This window comes from Symphodus melops (assembly GCF_947650265.1).
Source record: "Symphodus melops genome assembly, chromosome: 6".
NCBI lineage: Eukaryota > Metazoa > Chordata > Actinopteri > Labriformes > Labridae > Symphodus > Symphodus melops.
The window spans coordinates 2,478,972-2,490,519 of NC_136696.1; the positions used below are offsets into that span (position 1 = coordinate 2,478,972).

At 45.4% G+C, this 11,548-nt stretch overlaps 1 protein-coding gene across 1 annotated transcript in view; it reads left to right on the forward strand.

Moving 5' to 3' along the window:
* cracr2aa (calcium release activated channel regulator 2Aa) overlaps positions 1–11,548 on the forward strand; it is a gene marked incomplete at its 3' end in the record, with an annotated part of 14,493 nt that overhangs the window by 1,638 nt on the left and 1,307 nt on the right. The window contains exons 2-12 of the mRNA XM_079346776.1: positions 3,072–3,421; positions 6,519–6,630; positions 6,734–6,926; positions 8,506–8,652; positions 8,845–8,935; positions 9,030–9,125; positions 9,890–10,077; positions 10,216–10,287; positions 10,903–10,948; positions 11,106–11,194; positions 11,258–11,542. Of these exons, the coding sequence (XP_079202902.1) occupies positions 3,248–3,421; positions 6,519–6,630; positions 6,734–6,926; positions 8,506–8,652; positions 8,845–8,935; positions 9,030–9,125; positions 9,890–10,077; positions 10,216–10,287; positions 10,903–10,948; positions 11,106–11,194; positions 11,258–11,542 (1,493 nt within the window). The 5' untranslated portion in view covers positions 3,072–3,247. The remainder of the gene's footprint in view (positions 1–3,071; positions 3,422–6,518; positions 6,631–6,733; positions 6,927–8,505; positions 8,653–8,844; positions 8,936–9,029; positions 9,126–9,889; positions 10,078–10,215; positions 10,288–10,902; positions 10,949–11,105; positions 11,195–11,257; positions 11,543–11,548) is intronic.

Consider the following 11,548-nt stretch of genomic DNA (forward strand, 5'->3'; position numbering starts at 1 on the left):
GCGTGTCTCTGGAGGAGAGCGGAGGCTTCAGTACGGAGGAGGCGTGGCCTAACAGAAGTTTGTTTTGGTTTCATGCTGGAGCTCAAGGGCGACATCTACTGGATCAAAAAGTCACCTAATCTTCCTTTAAGAGCAAGCAGCAGGAAAACTTTTCTTTTGTTCCAACTGCAAAGGCCTGTGTCCTGTATTTTTCCTTTTTGTGTTAGCATGCTAATGTTAGCACACTTAGGTTAACTCGTTGCTTATTTTTACACATAAACTGACACAGAATAAGTGTGATTTGACCTCTAAATAATCAGTGAGTATGTTCTTCTTCTTCTTGACTCAAAGAGCTTTTATACAAAAGGGGAGGAGCCATGTAAACACAGCTCTGACAACAACACAGCTAGCAGGACTCCAGCTTCTCCCTCACTGCAGACAGTCAGGACTCACACACACATCAACACAGGACACACACTGGATTCATGAGATATTTATGTGTAACGTGTTGCACTTTCCTCTTTAGTAGTTGCATTTCACATCTTTTAAGCAGAACAGTGTTATTGGACAGGTTTCTCATGTTGTGCAGGCCAGCGTTAAACACAGCTTCAGGTGGAGCTTGAACATGTCGTGCGTGCAGCCTGTGGTGAGTGCTGGAGCTCTGACAGCTGCTACATGTCCAACACTGAAACTGATAAGAGAGCTGCATGCAAAGCAGCACGCTCAAGTTTATTCACTCCCTCGACTTTTAATTGATTGTAATTTATTGACTTAGATCGAGCGGTGAAGAGTGTACTCATCATGTGGCAGATGTGTTTCTAACTTGACATTCATACGCCCCGCTGGCCACCTGTCTGAACACTTTTAACGAGTCATAAAGCTGTGCGTGGCGTGCGGCCAACAGGACGCTCTGAGGAGATTAGACAGTATTATGTATGAAGAGGAAAAACACGACATCACTCTTTCCAAACACTAATTCATCTGAGTTCCTTTTCTGACTTCCTCTCTCAGGCGTCAGCTTCGTCTGTTACTCACTGTGGTTTCTGACTTTCCTCGTGGGTTTGTCATGCTTGTAGTGTGTTGCACAATGTTTAGACTTGAAGCATGACTCGTGAAAAAAAAAAAGGAGAACACAATGTATTGTTTTTCTTCATACTCTATGAACGTGTCAGACAGATATTTCAGAACATACTAGAACAGTTAGATATTTCAAAATGCTTGGTGTATTATATGTGGACAGGCTTATTTCAGCACATAATGTGCAAGAACACGGTGATGTGAGTGTCCCTCGAGGACGATCAGACCGTCTCTGTGTCAGAAGACGAGTTGTCACAGCGCTGGATGATGCAAGGACAGGGCGAGTACCCGAGACAAAAAGCTTGGAGCAGGTACACACCGATGTTCTTTCAGGCTAACCAGGATATAACAGTCCAGATATCTGCAGCTGATGGCATACAGAGGCGACGTGGCATCACTGCTAAAGTACAAAGCAGCGCCCCCTAGTGGCCATTTGATCACTTTTCTGCAGAGCAGCCGTCCTCTAATGTGCACCTTTCTTATTCTGCAAGCTTTGGTAGCACCAGCAGCTAACACCTCTTTGACAAAAATAAAATTAGGTTAAACTTGGGTGTGTGTGTGCGTGTGTGTGTGTGTGTGTGTGTGTGTGTGTGTGCGTGTGCGTGTGTGTGTGTGTGTGTCAGACTCTGTTTTTACCGCTGACCTTCAACCTGCCTACATGCATATCTGTGTTTGCTGTCTGTCTTCTACCAGTCCTGCATGTCTAGATTTGCATGGGTCAACACACATGCAGCACACACACACACACACACTGGTAGGCAGTCTTCCAAACCAGTGCACATAGAAGTGAAGTATGCATGAGACCGTCGTCCTCCTGAGTTACATCAGTCAATATTTCACCCTCCTCATCATCGCACAGCTTCCTGTCACTTCTGGGATCACTTGCCAGATGAAATTAGTCTCTGAAGCAGAGACACACACACACACACACACACACAGCACACAGTTTCACCGTTGACCACTTTCTTCTATTCAGAGTGACGGTTTATGGACCTGAACATGTGTTGATTGAAATGGCACGCTCTTACACTTTGTTTATGAACTTTGAAACAGTTTAAACTGTGTGCATGTGTGAATAATCTAACTAAAGATGCACCACATACAAACAGGAAGCAGCAACTGTCTGATTTTTCAAATTAAACCTTTGAAACGGAAGTGTAAGACCTGTACTTTCAATCATTTATCGATCCGATATCAGCATGAATCATACATCATTTTATGACTTATGTAGAAGTGCTGAACTCAGACAAATGTTACTAAGACAGAACAATAATCAGCAACAACTGATCCATTTATTATGAACTGACTGGTTACATACATCTTAACCTTCAACATCATATCTACAGGATTCTACAACTGAATAAAATAAATAAAAACCCTGAAAAATAATCTAAATAAATCCAATAAAAACAACTTATAATACTTTTAAACTCTGTGAAATGGATCGAAGACTTTAGAGGCAGCACGATAAAATCCGATATTTGTTTTCTTGCTGATGTCGGATTGGGAAACCTCTGATAAAGAAGAAGCGGCTCCTTTCCGTCTGACCGTCGTCATGATATCGATATAAGATCGGATCTGTCCCATCAGGACAAACGTGTCCAGTTTAATAAAAGTGAAGTGAACTCTGTGTGTGTGTGTGTGTGTGTGTGTGTGTGTGTGTGTGTGTGTGTGTGTGTGTGTGTGTGTGTGTGTGTGTGTGTGTGTGTGTGTGTGTGTGTGTGTGTGTGTGTGTGTGTGTGTGTGTGTGTGTGTGTGTGTGTGTGTGTGTGTGTGTGTGTGTGTGTGTGTGTGTGTGTGTGTGTGTGTGTGTGTGTGTGTGTGTGTGTGTGTGTGTGTGTGTGTGTGTGAGAGAGTTTGAAGCAGCGTTTCCTTCGTTCTTTCTAATTCATGAGGTGAAAACCCGTCTCTGTTTTAAAGAGTGTTTGTTCAGAGACGCGCTGTCGAAGCAGCACTGTCACTTCTTACTGTTCATGCTCAAACTGAAGACTCTCCCCTCTCTGCCTCTCTCCCAGGTTTCATCGACTTATTAAAGAGCCCGTTGCTAAGAGATGACAATCAGCGACATGTGTGAGAGCGTCTGATGTGGAGCAGCGTGGAGCTCCCACTTCTCCAGGATCTCTTCCCTCCACACCTGGCTCATGTGAAGGACGCCTGAAAGCGCTCTCGCATCAACACACTCGCAAATACCATGGCGGCTTTTGCTTCTCCGTGTGCCACCGCCAGGACCGCCTGGGGAAGGCACGGGAGGGACAAAGAGGAGGAGGAGGAGGTGGGACAGAGTACAGTTGTGGAGAAAACCCACGAGTTCTTCCAGATGTGCGACATCGAGAATAAGGGCTTCATCACCCGACGGGACATGCAGGTGAGTGTTCTGACCTGAGATCTGAAATCAGCTACAAGAAAGTTACTGAATGTAAGAACTTTAGTGATTTAATGTTAGAACATGTTCCGTTTGAGGACCTGATGTCTGAGGAAAACTAACTTGCTGTCAGGGAAGGATTTCATATGTTCACCTGTTCTGGAGATGGAACCCCCCCCCCCCCCCCCCCCCACTGAAACTGAATGAGTGTATTACACAGGGGCGGCGGGCTCCTTAATGACTCCCAGCAGGACGTGGAGAGGACATGTGCTCCGTATCCAGCAGGATAAAAGAGCCCTGCAGAAGCTTTGTCATGCAACTCCTCCACTCGCATTATTGTGCAGATTCACCCGGCCCTCGGATGTTGGTCCCAGCCGCGGCTAATCCTTTGATGAAGCACTTGTAGGCTGCCGCTCGGAGCATAAATACACTTTGATCTGCTGTTTATGATAATGGATTGGAAATTAGACGGCGAGAAGGACAGAGGTCCTTTCATCACAGCCTCTATTTAAATCGGAGCATCTGTTCTGAGGACGTCTCTCTGCACCTGAGAGCGGCTCCTGATAGTGTAAATGAGTGTCGAATGTTTCACCCACAGCATTTCACTCCGTCTTCACAGTTGAAGTGTGAGCTTCACACCGTGGCCACAAACACGCTGGCTTTAGCGTTCTGCTGTTTGCTGACGTGAGGGATATGTTGAGCCCAGATAACACTCTTTACAAGAACAGCTGACTCGCAGGAGCCGTCCCTCCTCCTGGATTGTCCGGGCAGCCTCGGTCAACATATGCAGCCGTGTAAACATTGCGTAAAGAACATAAGCTGCCAACGGAGGCGTGGCTCTGTTGTTTCTTCTCAAAGCTCCGGCAGCTTCTGTCACGGTCAGACGATTTGCTTTCTAAGGAACTCACTCTGTCGTTTTCCTCTTCGTGCAACAAACAAAAGACGCTCACACAAACATGAACTCTTCAGGTCTCCAGAAGTTTCTAACTCGTTATAAAACAGCCTGAAAATAATACTCCAGCTTCTATATGACCGACGCAGCAGGATGATTATTTTAACTCCTGTTAAACATGCTTCAGTGTGTCAGATCTCAGTACGACCGGAGAGTTTACGACACACGACCAGAACTCACAATGCATGCGACCTCACGCCTTACAAGTTCCTTACAGGACCGAGTGGAAGTCACATCTGTATTTAAGTCGTCTCCTGCACGACTAAAATACACCGTGGAAAATTCTTCAACTTCACCAGCAGCTTATCTGAGTCTCAGGTTCTTGTTTCCTGTCTTCCTGAGGGAGATGTTTAACAAAGTATGAAGAAAGAGCACGGGTGAAGTCTTTTTCTTCTGGATGTTGTTTAGACGGGGGGGGGGGGGGGGGGGAGTCAGATTGTGCTCGATGAAACGTTGACAAAAAACACAATATTCTCTCAGTGTCTGCATTTACTAATAATAAGAAGAAGAAGAAGAAGGGGGGGATTTTGACAAATCAGGACCAAGCCCTTTGTCTGGAGTTCAAAATAACACTGAGACATGGAGGTGACTTACAGTGTGGGCATCTAGCACTCCATGACTTTGAAGCCATCTACTCCCCCCTCAGTGACTTTTTCCGTCAGGAAGACTCTGCAGTCGGTAGAGCTGTGCACAAACAATAGATATGGCAGGATATCGTCATGTGCTCCTTGCAAATACAGATCAAGAAAGACGGTTCAGAGTCGATACAGAGCTGCCATGACAGTTTTTAAAGACAGCTGACCTCTTGCTCTGTTCACACAAAGAACACAGCCACATCGCTGGGATTAAAATATTTAAATGTGTCTCTAGGATCTCTGGGGATCTGAATCGCCTTGTTGCTGAAATATTTTGTAGAAAAATAAACCTGCCTTGACTTGAATTTAATGAACAGTTTTAATAGATAGGAAGAAAACACACCAGAAACAAATGAGAAAAAAGGAACCATGAACACCTCAAAGCCATGATCGGGACAATGCCTCAGCCGTAAAACATGTTTTGAACCTTTAATATGCAGATCCAGAGCTCCTGTAACACCAAGGAAGAAAGGTGGCTGTTATCAACGTCCAACACTTAAGAACGTGCTGAAAAGCCCCAATCCATGACAGTGTCTCCTTCTCTACAATTAATCATCATCTCCTGTTTGATTAATTACCAATGATGCCTAAAATAATCCTTTAAGCAAACGTTTGTGCCAGTAAAGCGGCACAGTGTAGAAGCATTAGAGAGTGCAGCTGTGGTGGGAAGACCCCAGCTGTGAGTGTGAAGCACCGTGTGACCGACGATGATGACGAGTGTAACACCAGCTGTATGACGGCTGTCTTTATTACTGTTTATAAAATGTCACAAGGAAGGAACTCTGGAAATGAAACACTTATATTTGATTGAGATTATTCATTTTTATCACATTACTCTCAGACGTCTTCTAGTGTGTTATAAATCCACTCTGATCCTGTATTTGATCATGTCTATAAACCCCTCTATTTCAGCCCTGCTCACAACAGAACAGGATCAAACAAACCACACAATTTTCCAACATGGAAATAATAAAAATCAAAGTGTCTAATTTCTCCTTTTTAAGCTAAACGAATATTCTATTTATTCTCATCTATACATAGATCCACACAGTGAGGTATGTAAGGAACAAGATCAATACTGTTCAAGGCCTCTAGATTCATACAGGGCTTTCATTTGATCAGTTTGTTGTTTCCATGGTAATCTATGATCACAGGAAGTTTGTCTCAGTATTATGATTGCTGTTTAATTTTTACACTTCCATCTAAAAGAAGATAAACTTTGTGTCCTGCTGTTGATCTCAGACGGTCATTTCCTGTCCCTGCAGACAGATGTTTGTGTTCAGAAGGACGGCGTGAGTTCAGCCTGACGTGTTAAAATCAGAAAGACAAAGGGCTTATTTAGCCTGTGACTCACTCCCTGTGTAGTTGGGGCTAATTGAGTCTATTTCTGGCTGCTTAATATGTCGTTGTAAATGACCCTCCGCAGCAGTTGTTATAGTTACACTTCAGTAAATGGCCTTGAGTCGTTGTTCTTGCCAGTAGCAGCAGCTGTGTTTTGTGTCTTTTTAAATAGAGGCTGAACGGCGGGCTGCCTCTCAGTGCCGAGGAGCTGGAGAAGGTGTTTGATACCCTCGATTCTGACGGCAACGGATTCCTCACCCTCGACGAGTTCTCCTCCGGCTTCAGTACGTTTTCCAAACAACGTTTTCAGTCAGTTTTTCAAAACAGCACCGACGGTGTCGTCAGTGCAGCCTGTCCTTCTGATCGTGCACTTCTTCACGCTTCCAGGTGAATTTGTATTCGGCCAGAAGGTTTCGCTCGAGGAAGACATGGGGAGGAAAAACGCGGCTAAAAGTCCCCCAGAGGTTCAGTACCAGAGCCAGTGGGAGGAGAGTCCGGAGAGACGAGACGAGGATGAAGAGGAGGAGAAACACTTCAGCATGCTGATGGAGAACCTCGGAGCCAACAGCGTCTTTGAAGAGTGAGTGCTCAGTGTGTGTTTGCTTGTGATGCCAGGACAGGTCGGCTTTTAGTGCCTGGTACATTTACACATGCAAGGAATTTATCAGGGTGTGTTGGTGCAAAACAAAGGAAATAAAACAGAAGTAGCAAGACTTGAAAAATTACAAATGCAAATGTATAAAATAGAATTTAAAAATGTCTAATATAAAAAATACCAAAAAACACAAAAGGATGCAATGAAGTGCATGTAAGAAAATAAATGTGAAGTATTAATGTAAGGAATAAAAACAGTTTGAGCCTTGGTGTTTTCTGACTGTGGGGCGGATGAGAGTCTGTGCTAAGTGGGCGGAGGGCAGGGACCTTGTTCATGAGGCTGACAGCTGAGGTCCTGATGGAGCGCAGCCTCCAGGGGAGAGTCTCAAACAGTCCATGTGCAGGGTGAGAGGGGTCGGCCACCATCTAACGCCTCAGGGTGCTGGAGGTGCACAGGTCGCTGCAGCCTTCTCTCGCCGCCCTGCTGAAGGTGCATTGAGTATCTTTAAAGACACCCCCTGTCCTGAGTTCAGCTGTGAACTTGTCGTTGTGCTCTTCATATCTTTCCCCACTTTGTCAACACCTGCATGAAGTCTGTCACTCCGCAGGACATTTTCTGTGACTTAGCCTGAGACTGTCCTCAGCTGTGCAAACGAAACGAGACTTCAAAAGTTTCCACTCGAGCAGAGCTGTTCCCGTGCTCTCCCTGCACAATCTCTGCTGCCTGTCCTGTCAGTGCTTCACTGTGAAAGTCTGTTTCATAGAACTTTTTTTTTTTTTTTTTACACGGGTGACTACAAAGAGTCACAATTTAAAGGGAAGAATATTTGACATTTTCCTCATAAATACAGCAGAAACCAAGTATAGCCTGTGTGTCATGACTGCCTGCAGTGAGAAAGCCATGCAGGACACGGGTGAGTGCAGCTCGAGCCGAGGACGGTTATGTCGGCCTCTTGCACCTAATGGTGCTCAAATATGGTTCTCATTGATAACACAGGCAGAGACTTGTTTTCAAGCTGCTGCTCAAGGGCGACATCTACTGGATACAATAGTTGCACACTCCAGAAGAGTCTTTGTTTGCCGTCTCTGCTGTGGCGTTGCTATAGCAACTGTAGCTGAGGGCTGTTTGGACATTTCTCTGACAGACAGAGAGACACGATAGGATCGGATGAAACGCATGACTGGCCTCACCTTTAGCAAACAACTCCAGCTCGATACAAGTGAACAGCGGTGGAGGCGGAGGCCAGATTTGCACATCCTGTTGGCCTCCGTCCATCGGGGGTTAACTCAGGGTGACGTTTCACATCGGATCAGTCTGTGCAGCACGGACACGTATTGATGTCGACCTGAGAGGAAGAACTTGTAACTGTTGAAAAGTCCAAAGACTTTATCACATGACATTGTTTTAGTGAGCTCGTTGCTGTCATCCCAGCAGATAAGAATTCATATTAAAACATCACTTTGTTTTGAGTGTCTCAGACTTATAAACTCTTCTGATGCTTCTGGGCATTTATCCTATCCCTCCCATGAACCTGGTGACCTTGAGCTTCTCTCTGTCCCGTCAGTCCCGCTGAGGTGCGCAGTTTGTGGGCCCAGCTGCGGCGGGACGAACCTCACCTTCTAACCAACTTCGAGGACTTCCTGGCCAGAGTGACGTCACAGATCATAGAGGCCAACCAGGAGAAGAGAGAGATGGAGAGCGCCCTCAAAAGGTCAGCGGGAGACGTCTGTGTTTTCTCGATTTTTAAAGTCAAAGTAGAGTTTTCTGCAATGAGGAGAAAGTGTTTAAATGTAAAAGAAAACATTCAGCAGCGTATAGCGTATGTGACGCTGTGTTCATGTAGAAGAGATCAGCATGCTTGTTGTAAAGTATAAACTGTAAATATAAGATGTGGTCCACACAGGAGAGCAGCGACACATGATGATGAGATCCAGCGGCTTTATGAGGAAATGGAGCAGCAAATCAAAAATGAAAAGGACAGGATCGTGCTGCAGGTACACACGCCAGTGAAGACAAGACATGTGTTTTTAATTATTCCTGTTGATCTCCTTTCATACGTTATCCTCATCTTTGATCCCTGCGTTAAAGGACTATGAGCGCTTTCTGTCTCGCAGTCAGGAGCTGGAGCTGCAGCTGTCCGGGAAGGAGCGGGAGCTGGAGCAGCTCTTTCAGAAACAGAGGAGGGTGAGTGAAAACCTTTTCACCGTTCGGTGTCCAGAGTCCTGCAAAGACGTGTCAGAAACAACAGGTCGTTACACAGAAGAAGCATTGAAGGCAGTTTGTAAACTCCACCCAAAGGGGGCGCTCAATCAAAACAGATGACCTTGAGGCTGGCGGCGAATCATGGGAGTGATTCTCTCTGCTGCCCCCAAAGTCAAGACCACCGAACGAAATCGACTTGATCCGAGTACATGACGTTTTTATCACAGCAGCACAACAAAACACAAAATTCAAAAAGAGGTCGACGTCACGTGAACTCTTAAAAAGCCGACAGACAGCAGCAGGAGGAACCTCCTTTACCACTCGCTGTCAGCTTCATTAATACACAGTGAGCGTCTCCTTCTCCGTCTCCTCCTAAAGCAGCAGCTCGTCTCCTTGTTGTTGTTGTTGATGTGTGCTGATAGATGTTAATAGGTTCTGTTTCACCTCCATTTACAGACTGACATTCGAGCTTTAAAGGCTAATTAGTGAAGTGAAATGAATTCTGCTCACGCCGACGACTTTTTGTTTTCTAATTAACAAATCAAAGTGTCCCACTAAAAAACATTCCCTGAAGCCATGCTCAGTATCATACATGTTGAAGGGATTTATGCAATGGATGCATGACTGTAATGCTCAGTCGTATTGCCTATGCTCCAGCTCATATCTTAGCCTGATTGATTGATAATATTTTGACCATACCATATATTGCTTGTTGAGTCTCTTCACTGCGACCTTTCCGTCTCCAGCTGGAGAGTCAGTGTCACGACCTTCACAGTGAACAGCACGTGACCAAGGTGGAGAACGTGAAGCTGAAGCAGACCAATGAGGAGTTAGCGCGGGAGCTGGAGCTCACCAGCCAGGACCTGATGTTAGCTCAGGACCAGCTGAGTCTGCTGCAGGATCAGTCCACGCTGCTCCACGAGGAGAAGGAGATGTGAGTTATTTGCTCATGTTTTAAAGACGTTCTTTCGTCTGTTTTATGCACACAGTAAATTACACGCTGTCTCTTCATGTTGCTGTCCAGTTTCTTAGAGTTTCTTTGCCGTAATGGATTCATTGTTGTTCTTCACAGGGAAATCTACAGACTGACGGAGGGACTGCAGCGAGAGCGAGCAGGCCTCCTCAAACAGCTGGACCTTTTGAGGTCTGGATCGAGAGAAAAAGCAACACGATACAACTCGATCATTAATTAACAAGCCGTCAGTGGTTACGTTTTATGATGTCAAACCGCTGATTACTCCAGCTCCTTTCTCTTGTCAGCAACTGGAATATTGAAAATCACATTTTAAAGTTTAAATAAGTGTCAGAAGTGAAGTGAAGTGTGTTGTTGTAAATCCACTCTGATCCTGTATTTGATCATGTCTTTAAACCCCTCTATTTCAGCCCTGCTCAGAACAGGCTGTTTCTGTGTCTGTAGCTTTAAATATGTAAATGAGCTGTGTCTGGCCACGCCCCCTCTCTGAGCACACGTTTTCTTAAAAGTGGAGCAGGCAGGTTTGGAGACAGAGAAACATGGTGAAGTTTATGTTACATCATAGGCGACCTTTAAAGTTTTGTGCTCGAGTTATTGAATCGTATTTGTTTACTTCTTCAGTTTAGTGATGAGCATTTTGGATGGTAGCTAATTCTAAGATGCCGCGCAACATTTTGCAAAAAGAAATGGAACTGAATTACTTCATCCAGCTCTCATTGACTGTCACATCTGTCAGTGATTCACATCTTAGAGGTTCTTCTTCCTCATGACTTTGTTGTTTTTCAGAGAAATGAACAAACATTTACGGGATGAAAAGGACATTTATTACCAGGTTTGTTGTTCTTTGTGCTTTATTAGAATTCATAGATTGTTTTTCCTGCCCTCGCTTGTAAGGGATCCGTAGCGCCAAGAATGATGAGTCAGCACTTACATTAAGCGCTGAAGCTTCAAGTAGAAGTTAAACAAATGAATAATGTCTTATTCTGCAGAAACCAAACAATTCAAAGCAGACGGCAGGAACGGAGCAGAGGCCTTCAATCAATGCTGTGAAACATTCAAATCCAAACATCTTCAAAAGGTAAACCGAGCGACACTCACACATCGTCGATGAAACCTCGCCGTCAACATGTTCTCTCTGCAGTGAGGATGAGGAGGAGCTGACCAGGAGCTCACGGAGACACAACCTGACCAACGGGTCGAGCAGAGGACACCTGCAGAGGATCATCTCCATCGAGGAGGACCACCTCCCACATTTACTGCAGACGGACTGTCAGGCCCACAGCCCGCTCCAGGAGTGCAGCGAAGGAGAGGAAGCCTCGGCAGACGACCAGAACATCGACCTGATGATGAGCGACATCTACCCGGGTGCCTCCTCCTCCTCCTCCTCCTCCCCCGCCCAGCACGACCAGGAAAGTGGGATTCCGACGTCTCC